The following is a 15,589-nucleotide window of genomic DNA, read 5'->3' as shown; positions in this document are numbered from 1 at the left end:
CTGAGTTAGCCTGGCTATGCGAAGGCTACTGAGCCGAAAAACAAAAAAACTTGCAACCTTCAGGTATTATCATCCCAATGCCGTGGAAAAACACCCCGTATTTCTCAGCCAATCACAAGCACTTGGAAATCTTCCAGGATTAGAAACCTAACAAGCGCCGCTCGGGACCGCCCCGCTGCCACGCCCAGACCGGCGCGCAGCTCGCACATGCGCAGCAGTAAGTCCCTCGGTCCTTGGGGTTACTTCCTCCTCGGAAAAGGCTGCTGAAGTCCGTCGTACTTTAACATTTTAATCCTCACACCGCTCTTGGGGGAATTTTTGTTTTAAACATCATCAGCAGCTACCTGGAATTTGAATCATTTTGGTTTCCCATCACTGTGGGACTTCCCCTTTCAGTCTAAGGAACTTGTCTCCGAAAAGTTGTCACCCGTCTGTGGTGCGGGTCTCGCGAGAAGGCGACTGTCTCTCGCGTTATTTCCTTGTTTCCACAATCCTTAGCGCGGAGTGGAAGAAGACTCTTTTAGCTCCGCTTCTTTTGATTACTGCGGTTTCCTCAGCGGCCTCCCAGGTGCTGAGTTGTGTGAGAAATGGCGGCTCCGGAACAGCCGCTGCAGATGTCCAGAGGATGCCAGAGCTCTGCTTCGCTTTCTCCCCCGCGGGGCGACCGAACCCTTCTAGTGAGGCACCTGCCAGCCGAGCTTACAGCTGAGGAGAAAGAGGACTTGCTGAAGTATTTCGGGGCGCAGTCCGTGCGCGTCCTATCCGATAAGGGGCGCCTGGTAAGAGCGCGCGAGCCGCTAGTTTCCGGGGAAGGGCCTAGGCCGGTGACCTGGGGAAGGGAAGTTCTGACAGAAGGGAAAAGGAGAGTGGGGAAGATGCGCTTGTGGAGTGGGGAATTCCTCTTCCCCTTCCCAGTCTTTCCTCTTTCTTAACAAAATATCTTTCGTCCCAAACCAAGTTTTAATTGGCTTGTGCCTCAGTTAGTCGCCGCGCTGCGGAAAAGGGCGATTGAGAAAGGCAAAGCAGAAAGAATGAAAAGTAACCTTTGGTATATTCCGTCTCTCACCCACCCTGGGAATCTCGAAACTCCTCGGAATTTAGAAGTATTTCTCTTAAACTCAAGAGTACTCCCAAAAATATGTAACAAAGGGACACTTAAAAAATCTTGGTTTGCTTATAAGCCAGCGTTAAGACATTCATCAAAATAGAGGAGAAACTACAGAAGTCGGCAACTTGAGTAAGCTAGTCACAGGATTTCTACTAGATTTTTGAGGAAGATATTCTTTATAAAAATTGTGCAACGTAATCTTTCAGGGAGCGATAATTTAAAACTATTAAAAGTCCAACCCGGAATGTACAAAATTACTTTATTTTCCATTATATCTGAATATGTTTTAGATGATTACTCTTCATTAAAATAGTGACGGTGATATTATTAAATTTCTGCCAGATGATCTATGACGGGACAGGACATCAGTAGTTAGTCTCCCCAGGTGATTTTAATATGCAGCCAAGGTTGTGAATTGAGCTAAATGAAAGACCCATTTAAACTTTGCATTTGGCTATATAGTGAAAAGTTTAGATCTTTGGATGCGTTATACATGGAATATATTTTATGATTTTGGATAGTTTAAGAATGGACCTCCCTGAATAGTAGAGGTTTTTAAATTTACGGATTGTTGAAGTACTTGAAAATATATTTAAAACGTGCTGTGTGTGTACGCTCGCAAGGGTTTCATTTCAAAGAAGTCTGATCCTAAACCGATTCAAAAACACTGTCCTGAAATTCATAATCAGTTAAATGATCTTGATTTCTTGCCTTTTCTGTGATTTTATTAATATGTCAAATCACTGTCTGCTGGTAAAATATCAGAAGTCCTTATGAGAAATTGAAATTATATTTGAAATAATTTGTACCTTAATTATTTTTCAGAAACATACAGCTTTTGCTACTTTCCCTAATGAAAAAGCAGCTGTAAAGGTATGAATTTCTTTTCTGTTACTTATTACCAACTTTCTATTATCTAGGCATAGTTAAAAAATGAAACACAAGGCTAAACTATAATTTTTAAAAGCAAAGTGAAGTAAGTGAAAGTCACTCAGTCCTTTCCTACTCTTTGCGACCCCATGGCGTATACAGTCCATGAAATTCTCCAGGCCAGAATACTAGAGTGGGCAGCCTTTTCCTTCTCTGGAGGATCTTCCCAACCCAGGGGTCGAACCCAGGTCTCCTGCATTGCAGGTGGATTCTATACCAGCTGAGCCACCAGGGAAGCCCTTTTAAAAGCAAAAAGGTTTGTATTTCCAGAGTTTGCCTCATTGGCTACATTTGGCTTGTTAGTTGGCAGATTTTACCCAAAGTTTAGATATTTGGGCATAAGACTGTTATGAGTTGACCAAAAAGTTCGTTGAGGTTTTTCCTTATGATGTTATGGAATAGATTAACAGGAACATGAATTAAAATTGAATTGTAACTTTTTATATAATTAAAAATGACAAGCTTTGAAGGATGCAAACATCTTTTAGACATAACAGTTGCAAGGCAAGATGCTTTAAGCATTAAATAGAGAATGTATATTTAAAAAATCCTAGGGGATCATTTGCAAAGGAGGTGACCTTTAAGGTAGACCTTTAATGATTAGCTGGATCTTGAGACGAAAACAAAGGGAGATGGGCCTTCCATGTTTAGAGACCACTAAAGAAAACCGTGGAGCATGGAAAGCTCTGCTGCTGCTAAGTCACTTCAGTCTTGTACAACTCTGTGCGACCCCATAGACAGCCGCCCACCAGGCTCCCCCGTCCATGGGATTCTCCAGGCAAGAACACTGGAGTGGGTTGCCATTTCCTTCTCCAGTGCATGAAAGTGAAAAGTGAAAGTGAAGACACTCAATCGTGTCCAACTCTTAGCGACCCCATGGACTGCAGCCTACCAGGCTCCTCCATCCATGGGATTTTCCAGGCAAGAGTACTGGAGTGGGTTGCCATTGCCTTCTCCTATGGAAAGCTCTAAGTGGAGCAAAAGCTGAGGGTTGAAATCAAAATAGGACTTGGAAAGTAGGTTGAGTCTAAATTTGGGTTGAAGGGAGGGAGGGATTGAATTTTGTTTAATAGTTATTCTTAAGGTACTTGATAAATTTAAGCTGACCAATAATATAGTCAGCTGTATGAAAGATATCTTTTAGAGTTCACGTAATGGGTTAGATATGGAAAAAGATTAGATGTAGAAAAATCAAAAGGAAAGCCTAAACAAGAGAACTGTTACAGTGGCTAAGGCAGAAGGAAAGATCTGAATAAGGCAGTAAGAAGACAAAAGAACAAGTAGATATACATTTGGAAGAGATTGTGTTTATAGGTCCTGTGATCCCTGTAGATATGGTTGAGAGAGAGGGTACACTTGGAGATTTTCAGATTGAGTTCTTGGCTTATTACATTAGCTGATATGAGGGGCAGGACTCAGAGAATGTTTGCAAAAGTATGTAATGAATTCATAAGTTATTTATTAACTTTAAGGAGTCAGTGGGCTACTTCTGTGGAAATATTTTAAAAAGCAATTAAAAATATGGGTCTAGAGTGGAGGCAGCCTTAAAAATGGAATTTCTTCAACAAGGTGAATGAATATGGTTGCCCAAAGGAAGAAGGGCCAGCAAAGAACACAGGGAAGGAGGGAGAAGTTAAAAAGGAAGTAGAACTAGAAAACAAATTCTCATGGATTCAAAGAGAAGAGAGTTTTAAGAAGACAAGATCCTCTGATGACACAAGGTGAAGAATTAACAGTCTAATAGTAAAGTACTTTTTATTGTGAAACTGTAGAAATGACCAAATTCTTTAATAAGGGGAAAGGACACTTTAAATTGTATAGTATCCATACACTGGACTACAACCCTCAGAAAATGAAGTCAAGTGAATATGTATTGATCAGAAATGTAACCCAGATAGATTCATGAACAAAGTTGGGAAAAACATAAGGTGTAACCTTGGAGTTTTTGAAAACTACTACTATGTATGTTAGTGTATGCCTAGAACAAAACGTAGCAGAGCTATATACCAAATAATAAATGTCTTTCTCCCAGGGTGGAATTACACAAGACTTTCACATTGTATATATTAAAATATAGGAAAACATTTTTTTCAAAAAAGACCTTTTGAAATATAGTTTTAAAATATTGTTGGTAAAATATGGTAATGAACCACATTGTTTTAGAGTCAAGATTAACTTGGAGGAGAAGACATGGAACCCGTCATTATCTTTGGGAAATACTTGTATTGAAAAGAAGGAATGAGAAGACAGTAGCAGTGATAGGGTTTTTAGGCTATAGTGCACTTGATTGATAGTTTTTTAAAACAGGGAGAGAAATGTTTACAGTAAGTAGCTGAGAAAGCTATGAGGCCTAGTTAACATTAAAAATTAAAAGCTATAACTTTGATGAGAATGTGTGACACATTTTGAGAGGAAGAAACTTGAAGTAATTCAGCTGTATTTCAGATAATCAAAGGTTCATTGACAGTGAAGAGGTTTAGATTGAAGGACTTGAAAATTATTAAAACATTTAGAAACTTGGTTTGTATAATGGAGTCAAATAATGCATAAAGATGGTAAAATAAAATTATAGTCCCAGTTAAGCCCTAAAGTTCCGTTTGTTCAAAAAATACTCAGTACCTGCTATGTGCTGGATGCTCCTTTAAATCTTGGGATCTATCAGTAAATCAAACGCAGATTTATGCCCTCATTTGAACTCATGTTCTCAAACAGAGAGACAGACCATAAATAATAAACTTAATAAGTTGTTTAGTATTTTAGAAAATGAGAAATGCTATTTGAAAAAAAAAAAAAACACAATAGGATCAGGAGTGCTGGGTTGAGAGGGTTAATCTACAGTTAAGGTAGTTAGGGTCCCGTTTGACCAACATTTTGAAAGAAGTGAAGGAAGTTAGCTAAGGAAATTATCAGGGGAAGTGAATTCCAGTAAGGGGAATAAGTGAAATGTACTAGCTTGTGACCAAGGCATAAAAAATGAGGGGAGAAATTGAATTTGAGGTCAGAGAAGTTAGAGAGGCCATAACATATACATTCTAAGTACATTAGATTTTGCTGAATAAAATTCGGTGCCATTGTAGTACTGTGAGCAAAACAGCATCATAATTTGACTTATACTTAGAAGTATCACTTTGTGTTGAGAATAGATGGAAGGCAGGGAAGAGTAGAAACAGGAAAATGTGTTAAAAGATTATACTGCTAGTTAGGTCCAAAGATGATGGTTTCTTGGACCTTGGTGGTAGCAGTGGAGATGGTAAGGAGTAGTTAGATTCTAGATTAATTTGGAAGTAGAAGCAAATAGGAATTCTTGATGGCTTGGATATGCAATGTGGGAAAGAGGTGTTAAGGGTGATTGCAAGATTTTTGACATGAGTAAATGAAAGAAGGGAGTTTCCATTGAAAGTTTCCAGATGGGAAACATTTGAGGTGAGGGTGGGGAGAGAAGATTCAGTTCCTGGAGTGTTAATTATAAAATGTTTAAAATTAAGAGAAGCTATCCAGTAGTTTGGATATATGTTCCTTGACTTAAGGACAGAGATTTTGGCTGAAATTATAAGTTGGGAAATTATAAGCGCAGAGATGGTCTTTAAATTTAGGGTACTGGATTAGATCCAAAAATAGACCTCTGGAGTATACCAACATTAAGAGTTCAAGACAGCATAAGCCAAAGTGATTGAGGAGTAAAACATAATAAGCGTGGAAGAAAACTGTAGGGAAGTTATAATGTCTAGACTCCAAGTGAAAAACATGTATCAAGGAGGGAGTGATTGTGTTAAATACTATAAAATGAAGCTTGAGAGTTGACCATTGGTGTGGCAGTACAGAATTTGTTGTTTATGACAAGCAGTGTCAGTGGACTGATTAAGGCATAAACCTGATTGGAGTGAGTTTGAGACTGGATGGGAGGAGAGGAATTTTAGATAGAGGGCATAAATGTTTCTTGAGGAGCTTTACTGCAAAAGTAATTTAAGGGGAGGGAGGAGGTGGGGGGAATAGTGATAAGTGGGATCAGTAGATGAGGAAAAACTACTTTTTTAGGATGGGAGAAATCAGATTGTGTTTGTATGCTGTTGTGGACAATCCTGTAGAGGACAGAAAATTAGCATTGTAGGTAGGAACACACCCTGTACAGTTCCAGAGAGAAGAAGAGGGGCTGGGATTTAGTATACAAGTGAAGTGAAGTGAAGTTGCTCAGTCGTGTCTGACTCCTTGCGATCCCATGGAATGCAGCCTACTAGGCTCCTCCATCCAAGGAATTTTCCACGCAAGATTACTGGAGTGGGTTGCCATTTCTTTCGCCAGGGATCTTCCCGACCCAGGGATTGAACCCAGGTCTCCCACATTGCAGACACACACTTTACCGTCTGAGCTACCAGGGAAGTGTATACAACTCAACTAGATTTAAATAAGAACATGGGTTGTTAATATGTGATAACAGATAGAAGGTAGAATATGTGGCTTTAGAAGAGGGTAGATGAGAAATTATAGTGGGAAATCCAAAGTTCTCATTTTGTAGCTTCAGTTTTCTTAAAGTAGGAAGCAATATCCAAGGCTAAAAGAATGGGACAGGACTATCATGAAGTTAAGGAAGAAGGAAATAGTGCAAAATATTATCTTCGAGATTGGTAGAAAAAAATGAACTGAGAATGTAGTATGTAACTGGTTCGCTTCATTAAAGGTTGCCCTCAGATTTGTGGTTGTGATTGTGAATTTAAAGTGACACTATCCCAGTTCATTATGTTTGTTTTTTTAAACATTTTCTGCTGCATTGGCACAGGTAAAGTTGGATTTAACCAGATCTTAGTTTTGCTAAGTGATTGGAAGCGATTACCTAATGAGTAATGAAGGCTTGGCAGCCTGAGATTAGAAATGGGTGAAAAATAGCCAAGGAAATGTTATCAGCATTAACAAAAAAAATCTATAAATTACTTTATATGTAGTCTCTAACAGATAACTTTGGTACAGTTGTTAATTTTTTTACTCTTTTATTCTTCCAACCGAAGGCATTGACAAGACTTCATCAACTGAAACTTTTGGGTCATACTTTAGTTGTTGAATTTGCAAAAGAGCAAGATCGAGTTCATTCACCATGTCCCTCTTTGGGCACTGAAAAAAAGAAAAGGTACGTAGATATGTTTTCCTAGCCTTTTAAAAGTTTATTATTATTTTTTTAATTTATTAAAAAAATTTTTTAATTAAAAAGTTACTATTTTTTTTAAAGAGTTGTATTCCTCTTGGATTATTTTCAGACTAGCAAGTAAATAGTCTGAAACAGTAAATGGTTGTATCTCTCTACTGAATCTAGTACTTGAAAGCAATACGTTTGTTTGTTCCTAATTATGCATTAGTAACCTGAGTATTGACTGAATATTAGAACTTAACCAATGTGAAGTGGAAAGAGAGTAAGGTGAAAGTGTTCAACTGTAAGTAGAGGTAAGGTAACTAGTATAAAGTCCTAATATATATCAAGGTATTAATAGGCACAGCCTTGATTCCTAGCTGTAATTCTTTGTAACTATATGACCTTTATAAATTGCTTTACACCAGTGGTTCTTATAGTACAATCCCTGCACCAGCTGCATCATCTAGAATCTTGACTGAAGGAAAAATTGTTCGTCCTTAACCTATCCCTATTGAATCAGAAATTTGGGTTGCTGGGGGTGGGAAGGAGGATAGGCCCCAGCGGTCTGATTTTTAAGAAACCCTTGCTGATGCACATTAAAGACATTTGTGTGCCACTATTTTATATCTCTAAACTTCAGTTTTGGTGGGTGAGGGTTGTCATTAAGATTCATCATACCATCTTCGTGTGGTTGCTATGAAGAATAAATGAAAATGTGGCTTGCCTTATATAATATCTGGAATTAGTTTTTCTTGTTCATTGGTAGTTACTTAATAGTTGAAAATTTTACTTATGCAACTGTTTTCATAATGCTTAGTTTGAAAAGATGGTGTCATTTTTGTGGACAATTTTTCATTCTGTTTCTTCTATGTATAACATCAGCTTTGATTCCATATTTCTTAGGTCTGATGATCCTGTGGAAGATGATAAAGAAAAGAAAGAACTTGATTGTTTAACCCTAGAAAATGGAATTGCACCAAACCATGGGTTAGCATTTTTGTTTGTATTTCATTGTGTCTTTTGGTTTTATTTTGGGTAGGTAGGTTTGTGTGTGTGGGGGGTGTGTGTGTGTGTTGTCAAATAAGATATTTTTAAAGGGTATTTTATTATATATAATGAAGATTTTTAGTGTGTTGATTAAACATATTGAGCATTAAGAGTTTGTCACTGAATTTGGTTCCATTAAAATGTTCAAAGTTGTAAGATGAGCTCTGAAAAGAAATGCTATATTCTTCTATAATGCAGAGAGAAGGCAAGTTGCTGTTTAAATGTAATCATTTGGATTTTTTAGGAACAGAGTACTCTTAGATTTACTGAATCATTTGAGCAATTTGTATGTTATTAGGTTACCTAAAATGAGTTATTGATATGAAACTTACTAAAACACAATAAGCATTTTAAATATTTTTTTTAGGCTGACTTTTCCTCTAAATTCATGCCTCAAGTATATGTACCCACCACCTTCAAGCACAATCCTAGCAAATATAGTAAATGCTTTGGCAAGTGTGCCTAAGTTCTATGTGCAGGTAAGTAGAATAAACATTTCTCAAAGTAAATACTTTCTCATAGTTTTTAAAAAATAGTTGTATTAATCAGACTAATTCCTATAGGGGTGATAATATTTCAGAATTTTAAAGATGTCTTAGATTGGGCTGTTAACAGCTAAGTACCATGATCTGGACAGTTTTTAAATAATAGAAAATTATTTCTCACAGTCTGGAGGTTGGAAGTTGTATTCCAGTGTGCCAGCATAGTCAGGTTCTGGTGAGGGCCCTCTTCTGGGTTGAAGATGGCCATTTTCTCTTTGTAACCTCATGTAGCTGAAAGAGCGTGAGAGAGCTCTCAGTTGTGGTTTTTATAAGGTGTACTAATCCCATTTATGGGGGTTCTACCGTCATGACCTAATAACTTCCCAAAAGCCTCATGTCTTAATACCATACCATTATAGGTTAGGATTTAACATATGAATTTTTGAGAGGGACATAAACATTCAGTCCATTGAAAAAGGTAGTGAAAAAATTAACTACATTCAAGTAAAAGTTTTTATAAACTATAGCATAAAAATACTAATATGTTGAGTATTAATAATACTAATAAACATAAGCTAATTTGGGAAATGTAATTTTTGGTAATTCTTTGTTAACTTTAGCATATGCTTTTTCCTTTGTTAGAGGAAAAGATACAGAGGATCCCTCAATAAATGCTTAGAAATATTGACAATAAAAGATACTTTTAAGTAAAAAATATAGATGATGATTTTCTTTTTTATGCTTCTCTCTGTTTCATAATTCGCAATAATCAAGGGATAAACACTTGAGTAAATTTTACATTTTAACAATATGACATTTTTAATAATGAGAATAATGGTATTTTGTACAAGTTGATAAATATTTTAGGAAGGCTGAACTTCTAAGATATATCAGTGCCTGAGATAATACCAGTTTAGCCCTTTCCTGGGATTATAAAGACAAGAGGTGATCCTTCCTTTGCACTAAATTAATCACTAGTGTTATTGCAAAGTTTTTAACTACATTATCAGATGTGAGTTGAATCATGATTTTTCTATTTGATTTCAAATGTTTTATCCCTTTTATTAAGGTGCTTCATCTTATGAATAAAATGAATTTGCCCACACCTTTTGGGCCAGTTACTACCCGGCCTCCCATGGTAAGAAAGCTCTTGGAATTTTCAACATTCAACATTTCTCTTCTTGTGGTGAGATTATTGAAGCTAAATTTTACAAATGTGCCAGTGATCTCTTAACGTGTATTGAAAATGAAGAACAAATACAAAGTTAACGTAATAATAGTCCTGTGGAGAACTGAAAGTGAGAAAAAGCCAGAACTTTTTTTTTTTTTTTTTTTTAATTTTTTCTTTCTTGGCCATGCTATGCATCATGTGGGATCTTAGTTCTGTGATCAGAAATTTAACCCATGACCCCTGCAGTGGAAGCGTGGAGTCCTAAACACTGAACTGCCAGGGAATTCCCCAGAATATTAAAGTAATGCTTTTGGTAATAGAGGCCATCATTTCTCTTAGGGTTATTCAGTCCTTTGATCTAGAACATTGTGCTATCCTTATTATAAGATAGTTACATTTAACAAGCTGAATTGTCTAAAATTTCCGTTTTTCTGGTTTTATTGCTAGTAAGTTACATTTGCAGAAGATAAAAAAGGTTGATAATTTTTTTATTAGAATTTACTATGCAAATCTATCAATAATTTTGTTGGTAGGTTATGTCTGCTCTTGAGTAATTTTAGTAATTTTATTATTTTGCTGTAATACTCAGTACTTTATGTTTTTTATTTTATTTTTATTTTTTATTAATTGAAGTATAGTTGATTTACAGTGCTGTATTTCAGTTGTGTAGTCACACCTAAATCAGTTATATTAATACATATATGCATAGCCACTCTTTTTTAGATTCTTTTCCCCATATAGACCATTGTAGATTATTGAGTGGTTTCCTGTGCTATATAGTAGGTTCTTATGTATATTAGGTATATTAGTGAGTATATGTCAATCCCAATCCCCCAATTTATCCCTCCCTCACTTCCCTGCTGGTAATCATAAGTTTGTTCAGATTCATGAGTGATTCTTAAGTCATGTTTATAACTCTTTTATTTCTGTTTTCTAAATAAGTTCATTGTGCCGTTTTTTTAGATTCCTGTATAAGCAATATCATATGATATTTGTCTTTCTCTGACTTAACTTCACTCAGTAACACAGTTTCTAGGTCCATCTGTGTCACTGCAAGTGGCATTGCTTCATTCTCTTTTATGGCTGAGTAATATTCCATTGTATAAATGCCCCCTTAGTACTTTTTTAGATAACAGCAATGAGAAATTATTTTAGAAGGCTAACATATAAATAGAAAATTTGCTTTTGTATTGTGCATTGATTGCTTTTCTAATGTCTATATTAGCTTCATAATTTTTCTTGTAACTCCAAAACCTCAATGCCTGGCATGTTGCAAGGATAATAGTTAAGATTTTACTAGCTGCTGTTAACAAAACTCAAATCTTAGTCACTTAACACAATTCGAATTATCTCTTGCTCGTGCCAGATTCATTCAATGGTGTTCTTTCGTGAGTCATAAAAAGACCCAAGTTAATCTGCACTGTGTGCATTCCCTGGTTGGGGAGGACATTACCGTGCAGCCTGCGGATAAAGAAACAAGAGAGAATTTTATGTGTGGGAAATTTTTATGCTAACCTTTTCATTGACTAAAACTCGGGTGAAATCTAACTGCAAGGGAAGTTTGGAAATTTAGTCCAGCTAGGTGCCAAGGAAGAAGAAACAAGTTTTGTGATCGACTAAAGTCTACTAAGGCAGGTGTTCCATCAATATATGTTGAATGTGTAAAAGAAAATCATGAGGAATAGAGAAATGTGAGAATCATGTATCTGGATGGAGATTTCTATTCTGTAAACATCATAGATAACCATAGTGTTTTTTGTTTTTACTCAGTATGAGGACTACATGCCATTACATGCACCTCTTCCACCTACATCTCCTCAGCCACCAGAGGAACCTCCTTTGCCAGATGAGGATGAGGAATTATCTAGTAAAGAATCAGAATATGAAAGCAGTGATGATGAAGACCGTCAAAGGTATGTAATGTCAAATATTTGTGTAGATTCTAATAAACATAGAATATATGAATGAGATTCTTTTACTCTTCTTAAATTTTGCATGTAGTCCTTCCTAATTCAGGGTCCTTAGCATTTGTCCACCCCCAGCTTCCCATTATACTGTAGATTAAGACCTGAGACTAGAAATCAGTACAGTTCAGTCGGTCAGTCATGTCCGACTCTTTGCGACCCCATGAATCGCAGCACGCCAGTCCTCCCTGTCCATCACCAACTCCCGGAGTTTACCCAAACCCATGTCCATCGAGTCAGTGATACCATTCAACCATCTCATCTTCTGTCGTCCCCTTCTCCTTCTGCCCCCAATCCTTCCCAGCATTAGGGTCGTTTCCATTGAGTCAGCTCTTCTCATGAGGTGGCCAAAGTATTGGAGTTTCAGCTTCAACATCAGTCCTTCCAGTGAACACCCAGGACTGATCTCCTTTAGGATGGACTGGTTGGATCTCCTTGCAGTCCAAGGGACTCTCCAGAGTCTTCTCCAACACCACAGTTCAAAAGCATCAATTCTTCAGCGCTCAGCTTTCTTCACCGTCCAACTCACACATCCATACATGACCACTGGAAAAACCATAGCCTTGACTAGACGGATCTTTGTTGGCAAAGTAATGTCTCTGCTTTTAAATATGCTGTCTAGGTTGGTCATAACCTTCCTTCCAAGGAGTAAGCGTCTTTTAATTTCATGGCTGCAATCACCATCAGCAGTGATTTTGGAGCCCAAAAAAATAAAGTCTGACACTGTTTCCACTGTTTCCCCATCTATTTCCCATGAAGTGATGGGACCAGATGCCATGATCTTAGTTTTCTGACTGTTGAGCTTTAAGCCAACTTTTTCACTCTCCTCTTTCACTTTTCAAGAGGTTCTTTAGTTCTTCTTCGCTTTCTGCCATAAGGGTGGTGTCATCTAGGAATAAAGACCTAAGGAAAAATTTTTGCATGATGAGTAATTTTTCTGATTGATCATGGTATAAAATTGATAATCATTTTTTATTGATTCTGTATTTGAGAGCTTGCCCACTTGTTACAGTTTATTTATAACTTCAACATCAGTAATTGCAGTGCTTTTACGGTCTTCTAGCAGACATGGGCATGTACAGAATGGTGAAAAATTTGAGTCATTTGACATGCACATTGCTAGATGGGGTAGAACAAAGTGACATTCTGTCTTCTTGTTTCAGTTCTTATACTGTAAACAAGGGTCTTTTTCACTGTTTATATGTACCATGTTTTTCACATTTTTGTGCTGTTTGTTGTTGGTTTTGCTGTTTAAAATGTCCCCAAGTGTAGTGTTGAAGTGCTGCCTAGTGTTTCCAGAATCAAGAAGGCTAAGATGTGAATTTTATGTTGAAAATTCTGTGTGTTAGATAAACTTTGTTCAGATCTGAGTTATAGTGCTGTTAACTATGAGTTCAGTGTTGTTGAATCAAAAATATATATTGAATAAGATGTTCTTAAAAGTAAACAAACATAAAACGAGATGTGTATTGGTCAGTTGATGAAATGTGAGTACGTGCTTGCAGGAACCTAATCCTGAATTTCCTTTAGGGACATTATTCACTAATTCAATGTTTGTGAAGACTTTACAGAACAAAATTAGGTTGTATTTCTGTTTTGTCAGCTTACTTTCCTGGACTTTATTTACCTCAGAGTAATTTCTAGAGCAACTTTATAGAATTTTATACAAGAATATTTGTAATAATTACTGCAAATGAATTATTCTTTTATTGGTTCTTGATGATCTATATATATTTTATTTAAAGCTTCTGGCAATGAGCAATAAGTTGTTAATAATGTTCAGCAGAGCCTAAAATAGAAATTGCTAAACATTTTCTGTATAGAGCCAGAGTTCTGTTGTAGTGGGAAAGCACCAGTGGATGATACCTAAATGAATAGATGTTGCTATCTTCCAATAAAACTTTTTATTTAAAAATAAACACACACTGACTAGATTTGGTCCTTTGGCTGTAATTTGTCAGCCCCTAGCCTGGAAGACCTGTATAGGCAAATAGTGGGCATCATAGTCAGATACACATAGAAGTCACCAGATACAGAGGGAGTGTTTTGACAGGAGTCAGAATCCAAGCAGAGACTCTAGGCACCATATACAAGTAATCAGCAGCAATTTGACTGTTGCTGAGGCAACATCCACTTGAGTAGTGTGGCTCCTTATACATTATCTTTCTAGGGAAAGAGTTAAAAGTCAAAGCATGAGTGGGGTTAAAACTACCAAAATGGGAGTTAATAGAACATCTGTCTTGAATAGAGATATTTATGAAGGCTGGCAGCTTTTGATAGACTAATTTGTTGCTAAATAAGGAACAAAGCTGAGTGCCGCAGAATTGATGCTTTTGAACTGTGGTGTTGGAGAAGACTTTTGAGAGTCCCTTGGACTACAAGGAAATCCAATTAATCCATCCTAAAAGAGATCAATCCTGGGTGTTCATTGGAAGGACTGATGTTGAAGCTGAAACTCCAATACTTTGGCCACCTCATGCGAAGGGTTGACTTATTGGAAAAGACCCTAATGCTGGGTAGGATTGGGGGCAGGAGAAGGGGACGACAGAGGATGAGATGGCTGGATGGCATCACTGACTCGATGGACATGGGTTTGGGTAGACTCCGGGAGTTGGTGATGGACAGAGAGGCCTGGTGTGCTGCAATTCATGGGGTCGCAAAGAGTCGGACACGACTGAGCGACTGAACTGAACTGAACTGAAAGAACAAAGAGTATTACAGTGGATTAATTAACCTCTGTAAATTTTATTTTCTTTATGGAAACAGTGATAGTAATGAGAAATGTTTTATAGGCTAGCCACAACTGTTTTTGTTTTATGTGAATTTCCATTTAGGGATGTAGTGAGGAATTCTGCAACTAATTCATCTCGAGTCATGAGAACAAAGCCTTTGAATGAACTAAGCTCTGGTTTGATGCTTCTGGAAATATTATAAAACATGCTACTATATGTATTTATCAGCAAATATTTATTGATTACTTAAAATATGCCTTGCACTGTTGTAGAGGCTTAGTATACTTTTGGTGAGCAATTTATGAATATAGATATATGTTTTGTATAACTGGATTTATTCCTAAAATTTTTGTTAAACCATGGTTTTTAAGAGGCTTTAAAAATTTGTAGCATATTTTTTTCTTGCTTAAGGAAAAAAGGTTAAAACTTATTTTAACTCTTCTTAACTACATTTTATTGTGCTTGTTTTCAAATTTCACAAATTTAACTCTGAAAAAGTAGAGCTGTGACTAATGGTTTTGAACTTGCTTTGTGGAAACACTGTATCTGATCCTGTGGAAGAGCCAAGAAAGACTAAACAAGATCTATTCTAAATATTCATAATCATAATGGAGATGTTATATACAAAGTATCAATTGTCACCCCTTGATTGATTAAGCTACTTTAGAGTATAGTATTTGAAAACTCTGTTTTCAAGAACAGTGTACGTTATCTTGTTTATATAAGGATGCTTTCCAAAAATTATGCACAAAATATTTTTAAATAAAGTATTTAAGTCTAGGTTTTCTTTAATAATTAGAATATGAATCAAAATAATTTTACTATGTTTGTAAGGTTTGTTGAATATCAGTCAAGGAAAGAACAGTAAAGTTACATAGATTATATTTAGTGTATCTTGTTTAACTTTTTGGCACAAAGTACAGTCATTTATTTGGGCAACTAATAATTTTCTTAATAAAACATATCTTTAAAACTTGACAAATTGCAATAAGTAAATTCCCAGTACCTTCAAGCTAAAATGAAAATTAATCAAGGA

At 36.5% G+C, this 15,589-nt stretch overlaps 1 protein-coding gene across 10 annotated transcripts in view; it reads left to right on the top strand.

The window, feature by feature from the left end:
- The first annotated feature begins 481 nt into the window (after nt 1–481).
- The window catches only part of RNPC3 (RNA binding region (RNP1, RRM) containing 3), a 42,101-nt gene continuing 26,993 nt past the window's right edge, over nt 482–15,589 (top strand). For 9 of the 10 annotated variants that reach the window (XR_014054563.1, XR_014054564.1, XR_014054562.1 and 6 more), the window contains exons 1-7: nt 482–779; nt 1,934–1,981; nt 7,039–7,157; nt 8,061–8,144; nt 8,572–8,683; nt 9,756–9,824; nt 11,628–11,770. Coding sequence is in view for 3 of the 10 variants with exons in the window: in XM_081492923.1 (XP_081349049.1) it covers nt 588–779; nt 1,934–1,981; nt 7,039–7,157; nt 8,061–8,144; nt 8,572–8,683; nt 9,756–9,824; nt 11,628–11,770 (767 nt within the window). In the remaining 7 variants the exon portion in view is untranslated. Of the gene's footprint in view, nt 780–1,933; nt 1,982–7,038; nt 7,179–8,039; nt 8,145–8,571; nt 8,684–9,755; nt 9,825–11,627; nt 11,771–15,589 lie in introns of all 10 variants that reach the window. The other variant, XM_081492921.1, reaches the window with a different exon arrangement.

This window comes from Giraffa tippelskirchi, chromosome 5 (genome assembly GCF_054371585.1).
Source record: "Giraffa tippelskirchi isolate mGirTip1 chromosome 5, T2T-mGirTip1v1.2.pri, whole genome shotgun sequence".
In the NCBI taxonomy this organism is placed as follows: Eukaryota; Metazoa; Chordata; class Mammalia; order Artiodactyla; family Giraffidae; genus Giraffa; species Giraffa tippelskirchi.
This window is presented reverse-complemented; position numbering and strand designations above follow the sequence as displayed.